Source organism: Clarias gariepinus, chromosome 13 (assembly GCF_024256425.1).
Source record: "Clarias gariepinus isolate MV-2021 ecotype Netherlands chromosome 13, CGAR_prim_01v2, whole genome shotgun sequence".
NCBI classification, from domain to species: Eukaryota; Metazoa; Chordata; class Actinopteri; order Siluriformes; family Clariidae; genus Clarias; species Clarias gariepinus.
In genome coordinates this window covers 10,869,207-10,887,846 of record NC_071112.1, presented here as the reverse complement: position 1 = coordinate 10,887,846, position 18,640 = coordinate 10,869,207, and the positions used below count along the sequence as shown (strand labels likewise).

At 40.0% G+C, this 18,640-nt stretch overlaps 1 protein-coding gene across 1 annotated transcript in view; it reads left to right on the top strand.

The window, feature by feature from the left end:
* Nucleotides 1–17,267, top strand: part of kcnh1a (potassium voltage-gated channel, subfamily H (eag-related), member 1a) — a 54,717-nt gene extending 37,450 nt beyond the window's left edge. Inside the window, exon 12 of the mRNA XM_053509792.1 lies at nt 16,310–17,267. Coding sequence (XP_053365767.1) covers nt 16,310–17,167 — 858 coding nt within the window. The 3' untranslated portion in view covers nt 17,168–17,267. The remainder of the gene's footprint in view (nt 1–16,309) is intronic.
* Nucleotides 17,268–18,640: the final 1,373 nt, after the last annotated feature.

The following is an 18,640-nucleotide window of genomic DNA, read 5'->3' as shown; positions in this document are numbered from 1 at the left end:
CTCGTCCAAACAAATAACGCCAGCACTGGTCCACCAGTATGGGCCATGCGCACTTCGCGAGTGTTAAGTTCAGTTTAGGTGAATGGTGGAGAATAAACAGTTAAAAAGGATTTCGTGTGCTCTCGTTTTTTATTGTTTTTTTAAATTACAAGTTTTTAAGCAAACCTGGCATGAATGCTCAGTCACATTAACAAGAGTGTGGTAAAGTTAATTGTAAGATGGCGGGCAAGTTGTTCGCGACGTAGAAGTGGACATTATGCAATTATTTTACGGAGTGACGTGGATCCGTAACAGAGTAAAAATAGATTTGCTAACTAATCGTTTAGGCTAATGTGAGCCAACTCTTTTTTTTAATAAACAAAAACTTCATTTATCGTGCACTGTTAGCGTCACAGATAGTGCAGATAGTTTATGTTTACATACAGCTACATGACACACTGCATGAAAGATCATATTTGAAAAAGCATAATAGGACCTCTTTAATTCACTTCTGACAGTCTGGCCCGTGAGGACAAATTCTTAATGCACAATGCCTTGAATGTTGAAAAAGCCATACACCCAAGTCTTATCATCAGTAATGATCCTCGACATGAACACGAATCATCCATGGCACTCTGACAAACTTGGTGCAATGTTCCTTTTGCTCCTGGGTCAGGAGGATTGCCTGGACTGTTGCGTATGACACCAACAATGTCAGCAATGTTGTGGATTGTTGTCTGCATTTCAGCATTGCTGTAAATTTGCTGAATCATATTAAATGTCTCTGTACCAGATTTGCTCAGATTTACACAGAATGTCTTATTTGCTCTTTGTTCTAACTGGCTGTACATGATGAAATAGCAGATGTGGTAACTCATCATGTGGTAACTAAGAATAGCACCAGTTGCACAGCTTATGATGTACAAAATGTCTGCACAATGTCCTTTGGTTCACTGAATTATAAAGGTCAGTGCTCCTTGTAACTGTGCATGTAGCCTTGTGCTGCTATCTGTTGGTATGTTACAAAACTAGTCTCTGAACTTTTTGATATCACCTCTTATTATTATTATTATTATATTTAATTAAATTTTATTTGTATAGCGCTTTTGCTATATTTCATCCATGCGACTAGATCTCCAACCAGAAGCAGGACTCCAGGACGAGTTAGACAGGTTCAGAGGGCAGAGGAGGTCTGGATCACTGGCAGCTCAGGAGCGACATGTATAGCTCGACAGAGAGACAGGTAGAGGGAAAAAGGAGAGAGGGAGAGAGAGAGGGAGGCGAGAGCAGAAGAGGAGAGAGCAAATAAGATGGAGAGATGGCAGTTAGGTATGGTCACAGTCCAACAATGTATAAAGTGAATGTATATTTAGTGCAGAGTGCAAGCAGGGACTCCGGCAGGATTATATAATTCTATAAAAATAATAATTTTTATCACTAAGCATACTTTTCAATGCTGATGATACTGATTGATCTTTGTAGCACATGGGTTATCATTTTAACAAAAAAATTGATGTGTGGCTCAGAGACTGCAGTCGTTCCTGTGAACATTTAGTGAGTGGAACGCCTGAGCATTAAAAATCGACAAATAATTTGTCGCCGACTTGTGGAATAGACGCATCTGTCTGTGGTAACTGTACATTGTACAATAACAACTGTTATTGCCACATCCCCCATATACAGTAGTACTGACCCTTTTTCCATTTCTACACGTTTGGGCCATTAAAGGAGTTCCTGGAAGGCCAGCGTTTCAGCCATTAATTTGGGAGTCCTATTATGACTCCATATTCAAGTATCCAAGCACTAATGAAACACTGGGGAAAGTGCATTAGTGTAGCAGGGGATTATACTGTTTAGAGATATCAGGAGTGTTTACTCTCAGATCTGTTTTTTTATTCTGCACAATCAAAAATCCCACTTCGACTTGAATATAAGTCCCCTTATATAACAGAAGCTTTTATTCAAGTAGACCATTTCACCTGATTATACCGACACTAACTTATACATGTTTGTGCATGAAAATCTCTGCCTGCATGTAGTTGGTTTTGGGTCTGGGGATGAGGGAGTATACTAAAGAATGTGTAGCACTCATCCAACTGGGTTGTATTTAAAATCTGGCTCAGATTATCGAACTGGTCTGATTTTTGTTTGTTAATTAATTCTTTTTCTCTGATAACTTGTGACTGTAGACACTTAATAGTTCTGGACTAAAATTCCCACAAACAGTTTTGTACCTAAGCCTCCTATAATAAAAGTGGACTTCATATTAACTTCCAGCCCCCTAACACAAAGCAGAATTGCTGCAAATCAATCCCTGCTCCCTGTTTCACCCGAATCGGGATGTTGAGTCTGGTTCCTCTCAAGGTTTCTTCTTACTGCCATCTCAGGGAGTTTTTCCCTACCACCGTCACCCTCAGCTTGCTTATCAGGGATAATTTGATAATTATGATTAATATATATTTCCTCATACTTTTTAGCATTGTGTTCTGTTGTTGTTGCTGTGAAGCTCCTTTGCAACAATCACCATTGTTAAAAGGACAATATAAATAAAATTGAATTAAATATTTAAGTAATGTAGTGCAGTTGGTTTAGTGTTTAGCACTGCATCCTTGCACCTCTGGAGTCCGGGTTTGATTCTTGACCAGGTTCGATTCAGTCTTGTGTGCATCGAGTTTGCATGTTCTTCCCATTCTTAGTGCATTCGGATTCGGATCAGTTTATCTAATTGTTCCAACACCTAAAAGAACTTTAAAAGCATTGAAGAACAAATTCCGAACCAGGAAAGACAAGCAAAAGCGTGCAAGAAGTGTTCATCAGTTAAGTGAATAATGAAAAAATGATCTGAATTTGGAAAGTGATTCAGCATTTTGCCATAAATGCAAAATTGCTCACGTACCTGCTGAGTACATGAGTGTATGATCTGCTCCCATCTTAAAGCACTGAATCCAGCAGACATCAGCACCAAATGACAGATATTGTTTTTTCTCTTTTTTGTTTCTAAAATCTTCAAAGCCACTGTATACAATCAGCCGTCTCCCTATCTATCACAGCACAACCTGGTGTATAGTACTGTATCTATCACAGCACAACCTGGTGTATAGTACTGTATTTATCACAGCACAGCCTGGTGTATAGTACTGTATCTATCACAGCACAACCTGGTGTATAGTACTGTATCTATTACAGCACAACCTGGTGTATAGTACTGTATCTATCACAGCACAACCTGGTGTATAGTACTGTATCTATCACAGCACAACCTGGTGTATAGTACTGTATCTATCACAGCACAACCTGGTGTATAGTACTGTATCTATCACATCACAACCTGGTGTATAGTACTGTATTTATCACAGCACAACCTGGTGTATAGTACTGTATTTATCACAGCACAGCCTGGTGTATAGTACTGTATCTATCACAGCACAACCTGGTGTATAGTACTGTATCTATCACAGCACAACCTGGTGTATAGTACTGTATTTATCACAGCACAACCTGGTGTATAGTACTGTATTTATCACAGCACAGCCTGGTGTATATTACTTTATCTATCACAGCACAACCTGGTGTATAGTACTGTATTTATCACAGCACAGCCTGGTGTATAGTACTGTATCTATCACAGCACAGCCTGGTGTATAGTACTGTATCTATCACAGCACAGCCTGGTGTATAGTACTGTATTTATCACAGCACAACCTGGTGTATAGTACTGTATTTATCACAGCACAGCCTGGTGTATAGTACTGTATTTATCACAGCACAGCCTGGTGTATAGTACTGTATTTATCACAGCACAACCTGGTGTATAGTACTGTATTTATCACAGCACAGCCTGGTGTATTCAATTCAATTCAATTCAATTTTATTTGTATAGCGCTTTTAGCAATTTTCATTGCCGCAAAGCAGCTTTACATAGTCAAAAGAATTATTTAAGTTTGTATGAAATGTGAATTTGTATGAATCAAAATGGTCAGTTTGTCCCTGGTGAGCAAGCCGAGGGCGACAGTGGCAAGGAAAAACTCCCTGAGATGGTAATAGGAAGAAACCTTGAGAGGAACCAGACTCAACAGGGAACCCATCCTCATTTGGGTGAAACAGAAAGCAGTAAATGATCTGCATTTATACAGTGTGTAGGGTGGGAGGCAGTTCAGCTATAATAGCTGATGTTAATTGATGTTAATAAGGAGTCCAGGTAGTTATTGAAGACCCAGGTAGACTTGTAAGAAGTTCCAGTCATGAACTATCGAACTGTCAAGTCCCCAGAGAAACAGTTGCCAACACCAGTCAAGGCCAGAACCATTTTCTAGGTGGAGAGAATCATTCCCAGACACCAGACGCATCCCAGAGAGACACACGGGGCATCCATGTGACGAGATCTTCAGCCAGAAGCGGGGCACCAGGATGGGTCAGACAGGTCCGGAGGGCAGAGGGAGTCTGGATCACTGGCAGCTCAGGAACGACATGTGTAGCTCGACAGAGAGAGAGAGAAAGAGTGAAAGGGGGGGACAGGAGGAGAGAGGAAAAAGAAAGAGGGGGGGAAAGAGAAGAAGAGGAGAGATGGCAGTTAGGTATGGTCACAGTCACACAATGTATAATGTGAATGTATATTAACTGTAGAGTGCAAGCAGAGACTCCGGCAGGACTAACTATGACAGCATAACTAAAAGGGAGAGCCAGAAGGAAACACAAACATGAGGGCTTCCTGAGATGTAAAGCAAACAATCACCTCACCGTCAGCAAACCTGAGTGATCAATGAGAGTGAGGAAGACAGCATCCAAACATACCAGTTCACCATAATACTCTACGTCCATGAGTCCCCCAGATCTGCTCCTTTACCTATGGCAAATCTATTTATAAAAATGCTTGGCTAAATAAATAGGTTTTTAGCCTGGACTTAAACACTGAGACTGTGTCTGAGTCCCGAACACTATTTGGAAGACTATTCCATAACTTTGGGGCTTTATAAGAAAAAGCTCTGCCCCCAGCTGTATTTTTCATAATACGCGGTACTGACAAGCAGCCTGCATCCTTTGATCGAAGTAGGCGTGGCGGATCGTAAGACACTAGCATTTCGCTCAGGTACTGCGGCGCGAGACCATTTAATGCTTTATATGTCAAGAGTAGTATTTTAAAATCAATGCGAAATTTCACAGGGAGCCAATGGAGTGAAGATAAGATAGGGGTGATGTGCTCATATCTTCTGGTTCTGGTGAGGACTCTCGCTGCTGCATTCTGGACTAGCTGAAGCTTATTTATGCATCTAGCTGAACAACCAGACAGTAAGGCATTACAATAGTCCAACCTAGAGGTGATAAAAGCATGAACTAGTTTTTCTGCGTCGTTTGGCGACAATAAATTTCTTATTCTGGCAATATTTCTGAGGTGAAAGAATGCTATCCTGGTAATATTATCTACATGTGCTTCAAATGAAAGGCTGGAATCAATAATCACACCAAGGTCTTTCACTGTTGCATTTGATGGAACAGAAAGGCCATCTAAAGTTACGGTGTGATCTAAAATTTTACTCCTAGCTGTATGCGGTCCTATGACTAGAACTTCTGTCTTATCCGGATTTAGCAGAAGGAAGTTAATTAGCATCCAATTTCTTATGTCCTGCACACATTGCTCAATTTTAGTAAGCTGTTTTTTCTCATCAGGTTTTGCTGAGACATATAACTGTGTATCGTCAGCATAACAATGAAAACTAATACCATGCTTACGGATTATGTTGCCCAGAGGAAGCATGTAAAGGGAAAAAAGCAGTGGACCTAAAACTGAACCCTGCGGAACGCCAAACTCCACTAGAGAACATGCAGAATAATCACCATTTAAGTCTACATACTGATAACGATGGGTCAGATAGGATCTGAGCCAGGAGAGGGCTGTACCCTTAATTCCCACTACATTTTCTAATCTGTGAAGAAGAATAGCGTGATCAACAGTGTCAAAAGCTGCACTGAGGTCAAGTAATACAAGCATAGTTACACAACCCTGATCAGAGGCCAATAGAATGTCATTTACTACTTTAACGAGCGCTGTCTCTGTACTGTGATGAGGCCTAAATCCTGACTGATACAGTTCATGTATGCCATTTCTATGTATATATGAGCATAGCTGCTCCGCTACTATCTTTTCCAGGATCTTAGAGATAAAGGGGAGGTTTGATATTGGTCTGTAACTGGACAGCTGACAGGGGTCGAGGTCAGGTTTCTTAATTATTGGTTTGATAACTGCTAATTTAAAAGATTTTGGAACATATCCAATGCTGAGTGAAGAATTAATTATTCTCAACAGGGGTTCTATTATTGCTGGTACTATCTGTTTAGGAAAATGTGTCGGTACAGGATCTAATATACAGGTTGATGAATTTGAAGAAGAGATGAGTGAAATTAGTTCATTCTCTTCAAGGGGAGTAAAGTATTCTAGGTTCTGGTCTGACATGGCTAGATTAACATCTGCATCAATTACATTGTTCGGTTTCAAAACCTCAATTTTATGCCCAATATTTACAATTTTATTATTAAAAAAGTTCATGAAGTCCTCACTATTGCATGATGTTGTTGTGGAGATTTTTGCAGTGGTCTTATTTCTGGTTAATTTGGCTACAGCATTAAATAAGAATCTAGGATTATTTTTGTTATTTTCTATAAGAGTGGAGAGATATGTTGATCTAGCTACACTAAGAGCTTTTCTATAGTTCAGGATGCTCTCCTTCCATGCTATTTGAAATACTAGTAATTTAGTTTGACGCCATTTACGTTCTAATTTCCGAGCGGTCTGTTTTAGAGTGCGCGTGTGATCGTTATACCAGGGAGCAAGTTTTTTATCTCTAATAATTTTTCTCTTGACTGGAGCTACATTATATAGGGTATAGCGAAATGTCGACTCTAAATATTCAGTCGCCTGATCGAGTTCTGTGGGGTCAGACAGTGATCTAATCGTAGTTGGGAACTCTGGGAGATTACTGATAAAACTCTGTTTGGTAGTTGATGTGAATGTACGTTTTATACGGTAGCGCGGCGCTGTGTGTACATTATTATTGTGACACACTTGAATTGAGACAAGATAGTGATCTGAGATAACTTCAGATAGTGGTATTGTGAATAAATTTTTTATACTTAATCCAAATAATATTATTAAATCTAAAGTGTGACCTGCTTTATGAGTGGGTCCTACTACACACTGATTTACTCCTACCGAGTCCAGTATAGACATAAATGCAGTTCTCAGAGGGTCTTCTGGGTTTTCAAAATGAATATTAAAATCTCCAGCAATTAACATTTTGTCTACAGAAACGACTAGGTTTGAGAGAAAATCTGCAAATTCACTAAGAAATTGCGAGTACGGCCCTGGAGGTCTGTAAATGACAATTAGCGGGATCGACTGAGCTGACTTAATATAGTTAAATACACTTATGTTACTATAAAGAATTTCAAATGAATTAAATTTGTGTCTGTGTTTTTGTACAATAGTCAAATTATCATTGTGAATAACTGCGACGCCTCCTCCTCTACCAGTTAACCGAGGCTGGTTTATGTAGCTGTATCCATGAGGACTAGCTTTATTTAGAGCTACATACTCGTCCTGTTTAATCCAGGTTTCTGTTAAACAGAGTATATCAAACTCCTGATCTGTGATAATTTCATTAACTATAACTGCTTTAGATGCGAGAGATCTAATATTTAACAGTCCTAGCTTCAGATCAGAGGTGCCGGCTGCGCATTCAGTCTGATCCAAGTTTGTGGTCTTTATGCTAATTAAATTACTAAAACAGACTTTTTGAGTCTTTCTAAATTTGATTTTAGCTCGGGGAACAGACACAGTCTCAATAGAGTGAACCCTGAGTGACGACTCTATGCAGCTAGCAGACGGTTGGTTTAGCCTGTCTGTCTGCTCCCTGGCCTGGGCTCTGGATTGTCACCGATTAACTAGGCCTTTTCTAAGACTATGAGCTATACTACAAGAAATGAGAGCAGCACCTTCCCGTGTGGGATGGACACCGTCCCGCCCTAACAGGCCAGCTTTGCCCTCAAAGGTCTTCCAATTATCTATGAAGCCCACGTTGTTTTCGGAGCACCACCTGGACATCCAGCGGTTCAGCGACCATAACCTGCTGTAAGTTATGTCACCACGTCTCATTGGGATGGGACCAGAGCATACTACTCCATCGGACATCGCCTTCGCTAATTTAAACACCTCTATAAAGTTATTCTTACTAACCTCTGACTGACGAAGGCGTATATCGTTAGCTCCAGCATGTACCACTATCTTGGAGAACCTGTGCTGTCCTAGAGCCCTAAGATTACCTGCTATGTCCGGTGCTCTGGCTCCTGGGATACACCTAACCACTGCCGCTGGTGCCCCTAAAGGTCTAGCTAATTTCACGTGTCTCAATATAGAGTCTCCTATAACCAGAGCTCTTTCAGGTTTCTCAGTGGGTGCATCACTGAGGAGAGCAAACCTGTTGGACACGTGAAGCGCAGAAGAGGTGTGCTCCGGTGGGCTAGCCTTAGCGTTAGCTTTGGCTGAACGAGTATGCCGCAGAGTCGTCACCCACTCGCCCCGCTGTGAGGGCTCTAATGCCGGAGTCGGGGGCTGGTTATCTCCGCCTGTGGCACCCAGACTGTCCGCTACAGGAATAACACTGCTCTTACACTCTCTAACCCTCTCTAAAGTCTGGATGCGCTCCTCTAACGTAGTACTGTATCTATCACAGCACAACCTGGTGTATAGTACTGTATTTATCACAGCACAGCCTGGTGTATAGTACTGTATCTATCACAGCACAGCCTGGTGTATGGTACTGTATCTATCACAGCACAACCTGGTGTATAGTACTGTATCTATCACAGCACAACCTGGTGTATAGTACTGTATCTATCACAGCACAGCCTGGTGTATAGTACTGTATCTATCACAGCACAACCTGGTGTATAGTACTGTATCTATCACAGCACAACCTGGTGTATAGTACTGTATCTATCACAGCACAACCTGGTGTATAGTACTGTATCTATCACAGCACAACCTGGTGTATAGTACTGTATCTATCACAGCACAACCTGGTGTATAGTACTGTATCTATCACAGCACAACCTGGTGTATAGTACTGTATTTATCACATCACAACCTGGTGTATAGTACTGTATTTATCACAGCACAACCTGGTGTATAGTACTGTATTTATCACAGCACAGCCTGGTGTATAGTACTGTATCTATCACAGCACAACCTGGTGTATAGTACTGTATCTATCACAGCACAACCTGGTGTATAGTACTGTATCTATCACAGCACAACCTGGTGTATAGTACTGTATTTATCACAGCACAGCCTGGTGTATAGTACTGTATTTATCACAGCACAACCTGGTGTATAGTACTGTATCTATCACAGCACAGCCTGGTGTATAGTACTGTATTTATCACAGCACAACCTGGTGTATAGTACTGTATCTATCACAGCACAGCCTGGTGTATAGTACTGTATCTATCACAGCACAGCCTGGTGTATAGTACTGTATTTATCACAGCACAACCTGGTGTATAGTACTGTATTTATCACAGCACAGCCTGGTGTATAGTACTGTATTTATCACAGCACAACCTGGTGTATAGTACTGTATTTATCACAGCACAGCCTGGTGTATAGTACTGTATTTATCACAGCACAGCCTGGTGTATAGTACTGTATCTATCACAGCACAACCTGGTGTATAGTACTGTATCTATCACAGCACAGCCTGGTGTATAGTACTGTATCTATCACAGCACAACCTGGTGTATAGTACTGTATCTATCACAGCACAACCTGGTGTATAGTACTGTATCTATCACAGCACAACCTGGTGTATAGTACTGTATCTATCACAGCACAACCTGGTGTATAGTACTGTATCTATCACAGCACAACCTGGTGTATAGTACTGTATTTATCACATCACAACCTGGTGTATAGTACTGTATTTATCACAGCACAACCTGGTGTATAGTACTGTATTTATCACAGCACAGCCTGGTGTATAGTACTGTATCTATCACAGCACAACCTGGTGTATAGTACTGTATCTATCACAGCACAACCTGGTGTATAGTACTGTATCTATCACAGCACAACCTGGTGTATAGTACTGTATTTATCACAGCACAGCCTGGTGTATAGTACTGTATCTATCACAGCACAACCTGGTGTATAGTACTGTATTTATCACAGCACAGCCTGGTGTATAGTACTGTATTTATCACAGCACAACCTGGTGTATAGTACTGTATCTATCACAGCACAACCTGGTGTATAGTACTGTATCTATCACAGCACAACCTGGTGTATAGTACTGTATCTATCACAGCACAGCCTGGTGTATAGTACTGTATTTATCACAGCACAGCCTGGTGTATAGTACTGTATTTATCACAGCACAGCCTGGTGTATAGTACTGTATTTATCACAGCACAGCCTGGTGTATAGTACTGTATCTATCACAGCACAGCCTGGTGTATAGTACTGTATCTATCACAGCACAGCCTGGTGTATAGTACTGTATTTATCACAGCACAGCCTGGTGTATAGTACTGTATCTATCACAGCACAACCTGGTGTATAGTACTGTATCTATCACTAGAGACTTTAGAGCACAAAAAAGAAAAAGAAATGCATGAGGATTTTTGTTATATAATCATTATAATTGGAGACTGTGATGCTGTTAATCCAATTGTGTAACTATTTAAAAACAACATTTCAAAGCTTTATACAGTTATATGTACAGTATAAAAAGAAATAAAGGTGTGTATGGAAGAAATATTTGTTTATGAACTGCATTAGGTCTTGTAACTCCTTATGCGTGAAGATCTTCCTCCAAAGACTTTGAGGATAAAAATACACTTCTCTACATGCCAAAGGCTGAGGCAGAGAATGTTATTATGATCTGTGCTCAAAATTGGCACAGTTTGTGTTTACTGCAGTGTGTGTGTGTGTGTGTGTGTGTGTGTCTCTGTGTGTATTGCAGTAAAACCTCACGCTGACCACAGGCATATGGAGGTTGGAGAATGCTGGCAGGATTAAACATTACACAATGGTGTGTGTGTGTGTGTGTTTCTGTGTGTTTCTGTGTGCACTGATTAAGGCTGTGAAATGTAACTGTGTGTGAGAGAGAGATAGCATGAAAGAAAGAGGGAGAGGGAGCAGGAAAGAGGGAGAGAGAGAGAGAGAGAGAGAGGACAGCTGTCCAGACTCTCTGTCCGCTGTGGTAAAATATTCAATATATGAATATTCACATCATCAGACACGTAGCACTGAATAACCTCACTGTGTGTGTGTGTGTGTGTGTGTGTGTGTGTGTGTGTGAACCCTGCTGGTTCAGGGTTAAAAGTCAGTTTTAATCTAAGGTCAGCAGAATATGATTCTGTTAATTATTTATCATTAATAATTCATGATAAAGAAAATGTCTTTCAAGCACTCTAAACCTGAGAGAGGTTTTTTTTTTTTATAAGTTATTTATAGACATATAAACTAGAAGATTGAACTAAAAGTAAAATATAGTGGTGCTCTTCAAACAAGAGGAGAAAGAGAGAAATAGAGGAATATGCACAGTGGAGAAAAAAAAATCTAAAAGAGGTTTCAGTTCAAACTGTATCTGCATTTTTTTCCAGTTGACATTATCCACAAAGTGGTTTTACATCTGGATCTAATATTTATGTTATATTTATTGATTATTTCCAAGTTTTAGGGCACGACAGTGTCGTAGTTGTTAGCTAGCATCACCTCGTAACTACAGGGTCAGAAGTTCGACTCTCATCTCTGTGTGTGGAGTTTGCATTTTCTCCCTGTGCTTGGTGGGTCTCCTCCGGTTTCCCTGCACAGTCCAAAGACATGTGCTATAGACTGGTTGATGTTGGCCGTCGTATGTGATTGGGCCATGCACGGTGTAGATGCCCTGAGCAGCCTGCCATCAACCTTCCCGTGACACTGTACAGGACAAAGAATGGAAACATGACAAAAAAGATAAACGATTGAAAAGTTTGTCCCTATTGAGAAAACTAGAGGTGATAGTTTCAATGAATTTTCAACTCCCTGTGATGACATGAGGAAGGAACAATGAGAGAAACCAGACTAAAAAGCAATCCTTATCAGGTTTATATAAGATCATAAATAAATCCCTTTTTAAAGTTAAATTTTAAGTCTAGTGTATCAAACCAAAGGTATGAACTGTTCAGTGATGGAGACTTTTGTATAAGCTGTTCTTAGGTGTTCTAGGTGGGACCATCAGCTGTAACCTCAGTGCACTTTAGACTGTCCATGGGGAGCATACTTAGCAGTGAGACAGAGAGAGATCAAAGTAGATGAAAAAAGTAGAAAGGTGTTTCAAATAAAGATTAAGGCAGAGACAGAAGATGAAATCAGAGAGAAAAAAAGTGTGACTGTGATGAAAACTATAATGTGTCTGCTCTTCCACTAGAGAAGGTTAATAGAAATCTATCCCTCCATCAATACCCCCTCATTGGTGCAGGAATTTCTGATGTGGATGTGATGTTCAGCATGACTCAAAACACATTTGTCTCTGTAAAATGCATTACTTCTGATAAAAGAAATGCAGAGACACACATATCCAGCAGGAGGGGGAATGAATCAAGGCAGAACTTCCAGACTCTGTACAGATGAAGAGTAATTCAACACTGTTAGTGATGCTCGATAAACTGTGCAAAATAATGATTTTATATTTAGTGGCGTAAGCATCATTACTACTAGTATAAAATAAAGGCATGACTCACATCGTATACAGTCAGCCAGCTTCGCTTGCCATAAGAAGTGCTGGAAAAGCACAGAGTGTAAGCTCGGCCGCACTTGACTGCTGCTTAATTAGAAGATCAGGTCGATCTGGTCCAAGCTCAAAATTTAGATTCTTTTTTTATTGTAAATAAATTATATTAAGAAATATCGCAGAATATTGTGACTAAATGACTTTATTTCATTATTAAAATAAAAAAATTATTATGTTAAATAATGACATGTTAAAGTAGCATTTTTCTCTGTCTAACTTTAAGGGGGCGGCGCCCTTGCGCCCTTTATAGACCGGCCGCCACTGTTTATATGTTTATGCACTACAGCACTGCTCAGTCCTGGATTCTGAAGTTCAGGAGATGATGATTAATTCTCCATAACAGCAGGGCTAACACTAGCGCAGGTTTATTTTAACATGCTTGTGCCATTGATGACATGACGTTTTTTGAAAGGAGGATGTTTATGTAACATTCATGAAAAGAGTCTTCAGCATCAGTTACAGGAACACTGCCCCCTCTGGCTGCCTGTGCCCCGACGAGGTTTTTCTTCCCAGTGTATTTTTGACCCTTTTATTGTATTGTTCCTTATCTACGCTTTAGGGACATGTGGCTCTATAAACCTTTGCCTTATGCCATACTAGCTTGGCTTGCTGTCACTCCACTGCTCCATGTGTAGCTATTTTGATACTCCAGTACACTGTGACTGAGCTAATCCAGCTACATTCCTGCTCCACTAAGTCACTTCTTCTCTGCACCTTCAAGACGTCACCCATTGCCCACATCCAAACTGTGTGACTCTACAAAAATCAGCAGTCCGGCACTAACAATACTTGGTGTTATTATCCACCCTTGAAATATTAGAATGCTTTCTTATTTAAAATTTCTACTCTGTAGGCATTTTCTCCTAATATTATTCTACTGGGTGATTTTATCATTCATGGGGAAAACCTCAATAATGTACTCACAAGGGAGGAATTTTATGGAAACCTGGTACCTACCCTAATAAACTCTCTAATTTCTGCCTAATCTCAAATAAAAAAAAATGTATTTAAAAAAAATATGATAGTAATCTGTTTGAGTAATTTTAATCAGGGATCCATCTTAAACACAGTACAGAAACGTCCTTGATGAAGTCATCATTGATCTGCTAATAACTGCTGCTAATGCTAGACTCTTTTTGACTGTTGCCCTGCATACCGCAATCTGAGTTCAGCGTTTGACACGGTCCCAATTACGATTTTGTTAGACTGCTAAGTTACTATTTGCATATCTCTCACCTGATTCACTTCATACCTCTCTGACCACACCCAGTTTTCATTCTTAGTCTTTCCCTGTCTAATGCAGTTTTCATTCTTATTTTCTCCCTGTCAGCAATGGTGTTCCCCCAGGCTCTTTGTAAGGTCCCCTTCTGTTTCTGCTATCTTCTATGAAGGAAATTTATACAATATGTTTCTATTATTATGCAGATGACTCACAGATTTAAAAAAGCCCAACTCCGCCCTTCCACCCTTCTGTCTCACTAATTGACTACTTGAAATAAAAATTTGGTTCTCGTGCAAATCTCTCAAGCTACATAAAAATATGACAGGTCCTTAATGGTTTAAAGGATATAGTCTAATCATTTTTCACTTTCTCCTCACAATGTCCTCAGTTTGTCCATCTCCCCTGGTTAAGAATGTAGGTCAATTTTGACAACACTGTCTTTTAAATCCTATGTTAACAGTGTCTCCAGGTCATTACTTCCATCTCTGTAACACTGCTTGTCTCTTACCATCCTGTCCCCCGCAATCCGGGCATCTCATTTCATCAAATATTGATGATTGTAATTCTCTTTTATCTGACCTATTGATATAACCTCCTCACTTAACTCCTGCTTATTCAGAATGCTGCTCTCAGTATCACAACCCAGACTCATTACACGAATCATGACAATCCCCCTTCAACAGGCTCCCTTTCAAATTCTGTATCGATTATAAAATTCTTATCCTCAGTTTTAAAGCACTCATAATCTTGCTCCACCTCCCCCTCAGAGCTTTTATAATTGTTTCTCCGCATTGAGGTTCCTTTTTACACCCCCTGCTTATTAGACTACCGTCGACTTTTGAGGCTTTAGACGCTTCTCATCGCTGTGTAGAGAACACAGACTTTCTAGCCAACTTTACATCACGTCTTAGGACTATTCAGAAGCGTATTACACATGGTCTTAGGCTGCATTGAATTCTTATGCAAATACTGTATGTACTGCATTGAATTCTTATGCAAATACTTTTATTCTACAGGGTAGGCCATTTATATGGATACACCTTAATAAAATGGGAATGGTTGGTGATATTAACTTCCTGTTTGTGGCACATTGGTATATTTGAGGGGGAAAACTTTTCAAGATGGGTGGTGACCACATTATAAAATGTGTTTAATGTGCTAGCATTTCTCCTGCAGTGTTGCTATTAGTGTGTGAAGAGTGGGAGAAGAGGGTTGCATTAACAATCCAACACAATAGGCACACATTGAACACATTTTATAACACATTTATAACACATTTTATAAGTGGTCAGAAATTTGTAAATAACTTATGAAAGAATAAAGTTACGGTAAAACCAAGCATACCATTGTTTTTCTTGTGAAATTCCCAATAAGTTTGATATGTCACATGACCCTCTTCCTATTGAAAAACGAAAGTTGGATCCAAAATGGCCGACTTCAAAATGGCCACCATGGTCACCACCCATCTTGAAAAGTTTTCCCCCTCACATATACTGGTGTACCACAAACAAGAAGGTAATATCACCAACCATTCCTATTTTATTAAGGTGTATCCATATAAATGGCCCACCCTGTACAGTATAATAACGCTGTGATGGCTGTTGTATCTAACATTATTATTATTTGTATTATTGTTATATGTTGTTTGGCTGTTGTTATTGTTATCTGTTGCTCGTTTAGATTTTGCATTGTGACCTTGAGTGACTGGAAAGGCACCTACAGCATAATCCAAATACATTATTATTATTATTATTATTATTATACAATATATTTTTAATTGTATTTAAATTCCGATCATAAAGAATTAAAACTCAAAACATTATTCTGTTTTCTAAAGCAGTGCTAACACTGGACTATCATCTCAAAAATATCCAAATTATATATATAGGTTTTTATAGCTGAGCATTTTTGGCACAAACATGTTTATAGAATTAAATGTAGATTTTTAATTATATGTAGTGTTTCAGTTAGCATTAGCTAGCTTAGTTTTGCTATAAACTGTATAAACAAACAGCACTTAATGATCTCATTATTATTCAGATCATAGCCTGGCCACCTTGTTTACTCCTCACGTAGAGGAACTCAGCATGAAGTAAATATATCTTCTGCTGGAGGTAAACTGCCATCTAATCAATCTCACAGCTATACATCATTCATTTATGTTCTAACAGCGTCCACACTGTGAGAACAAAGCACAAATAATTGGCAGCTGGCATTTTTTTCTACATGGGTTTTATACTTGTGTTAAGTAATTGCTTCATCTTTTTGAAATGTGTGTTCACAGATTGTTTTTAGGAAAATCAGTGATGTGAAGCGTGAGGAAGAGGAGCGGCTAAAGAGGAAGAACGAGGCACCGCTTGACCTACCCCCAGATCATCCGGTGCGACGCTTGTTCCAGCGCTTTAGGCAGCAAAAAGAGGCGCGGCTGGCTGCGGAACGGACCAATCGTGATGAACTAGATGTAGAGAAAGGCACTGTCCACAATGACATTATCACACATGACCCTGTGGCCACCACCAGCATTGTAACAGTCACTGAGAGCCCGGCCACGCCCATTCCCTCAAGCTCTAGGCCCGGTCATGTGCGAAATCGATCGGATCGGGATAAACTGCAAGCACCTAACGCACTTGGAGTTCTCCGGGCAACAGAGAGCCGTGGCGCTCGGGGATGGGCTCGTTTCAGGGAGAGCAGGGCCCAACCTGAGCGCTGGGCTAATGTAGCTAAAGCCGAATCCATGGAAACTCTTCCCGAGCGTGGCTGCAAATCGGCCGAACCCGGGAATCTGAAAAAGACAGATTCTTGTGACAGTGGCTTTACCAAAAGTGACCTGAGACTGGATGAAGGTGATGGAGCTAGAACACCTACAGACCGCAGTCCGGTCAGTCAGCTGGACAAAAAGCTAGCACTTGTCGTCCCACCCATCCCCGAATATACGTTTCATAGCACGATGCTCGATTTGCGTGCTGAGCTCAGGGCCGAGTTATCGTCACTCGGGAGTCGCATGAGTGCACTAGAGGTGCAACTGGCTGAAGTGCTGCAGCTGCTTCGGGCCAGAAACGCTTCAACAAGACACACTCCTCCGTTATTTAACATCTCACATCCTGCATCACCTGACTCAGACAAAGAGGACATTTTCTGCTAAAGGTACATGTGGTGAAAGATGTTTTTACTGTTATAGGGAGATAAGAATATAATTTTTTACTAAATAAATGCATCTTAAAACTGAGCCCAAAGCTTTCATTTCTGAGTATTATGGTGGATTGTTTAATTTATTAAAAATTGTTTCTTTAGTTTAGCACTGGAGCTATGGATGCTAATGGTAATGTTGCTAAAAAAGAAAAGGAATCATACAAAAAGTAAATCTCTTGCACACTGACCACACCCACTGACATAACTTCCTTAATGAGGTCACAGATGTGTTGATGTGGCATATGGCTGTCATCTATACATTTTATTTAAAAGTCACAGTGTAGCTCTGGATGTAATGGATTGGCACCCTGTCCAGGGTGTACCCTGTCTCATGTCCCTAGTCTCCTGGGATAGGCTCTAGGCCCTCGCGACCCTGAATACAGGATTAAGCGGCATAGAAAATGAGTGAGTGAGTGAGTGAGTGAGTGTAGCTCTGGAATATCAGTTACACAGGATGTTGTCACAGACCATTGATTAATGAAATACAAAAATATCTGACCTGAACTCTCACTACCTAAAGGAACTTCAAAATTTTTAACTTTCCCGAAAAAATGTTTTGCTGCCTGTTAATGTTTTATTAGTTAACGTTGGCTACTAACACAGCGATATTCTCAGTACTGCTAAAAGTCTACCAGCAGCTTTTACGGTGTAAGTTACTCAGTGCATGAGTTGATGTGTATCAATCAACACACTTTAAAGATTATTACAACAACTTAAACCATCCTATTTGTATCACATGACATTCGCTTCACTGATGATTGGATCTATGCATATGGATTATGTAAAGATTCTTTAATCTCACCTGCAGAAAAGAGGGGCAGGGCAGCACTACAAATAAGTCTGCATCGCTGAACACACACTAATTTATTACAGTAAGTTACGGCTCTGTTATTGATCAGGCCTAGTGTTAACACTATTTTCACCGAGTTGACATGAGATTTAGTTACACACACCGAACTGTAGAAGAGTCAAGTATCACTTTACTCATTAAGCAGTCAATCGTTATGAGTTTCGACTCATTGGGTTTTTTTTAGGATTTAACAGGATTCCATTCCTGCCGTCACTTTCTCAGATCAGACAACATACTGCTAACTACATCTGCATCACAGTTCTAGTGCACACTCTCACACACCCATTCGTATGTATGCACATACGCACACACATTAAAGGCATTATATTTGATTGCATGAATGCATTTGAGCTTCTGTAGATAAAATATATTATTTATTATAATAAAGCTTTTTGTACACAACTCCATGTGTTTTGGTCTTTTTATGTAGTTATGATAATTCAGAGCAATTGGTGCATAAACAGTTCATTTACACACAAAACATATTCATTTAATATTCAGTATATTACATATGCACTATATAGGTCCACCTCTGTCAGTCCCAGAGAAGGAGACATGGAAGCTAAAAAGTGAGAA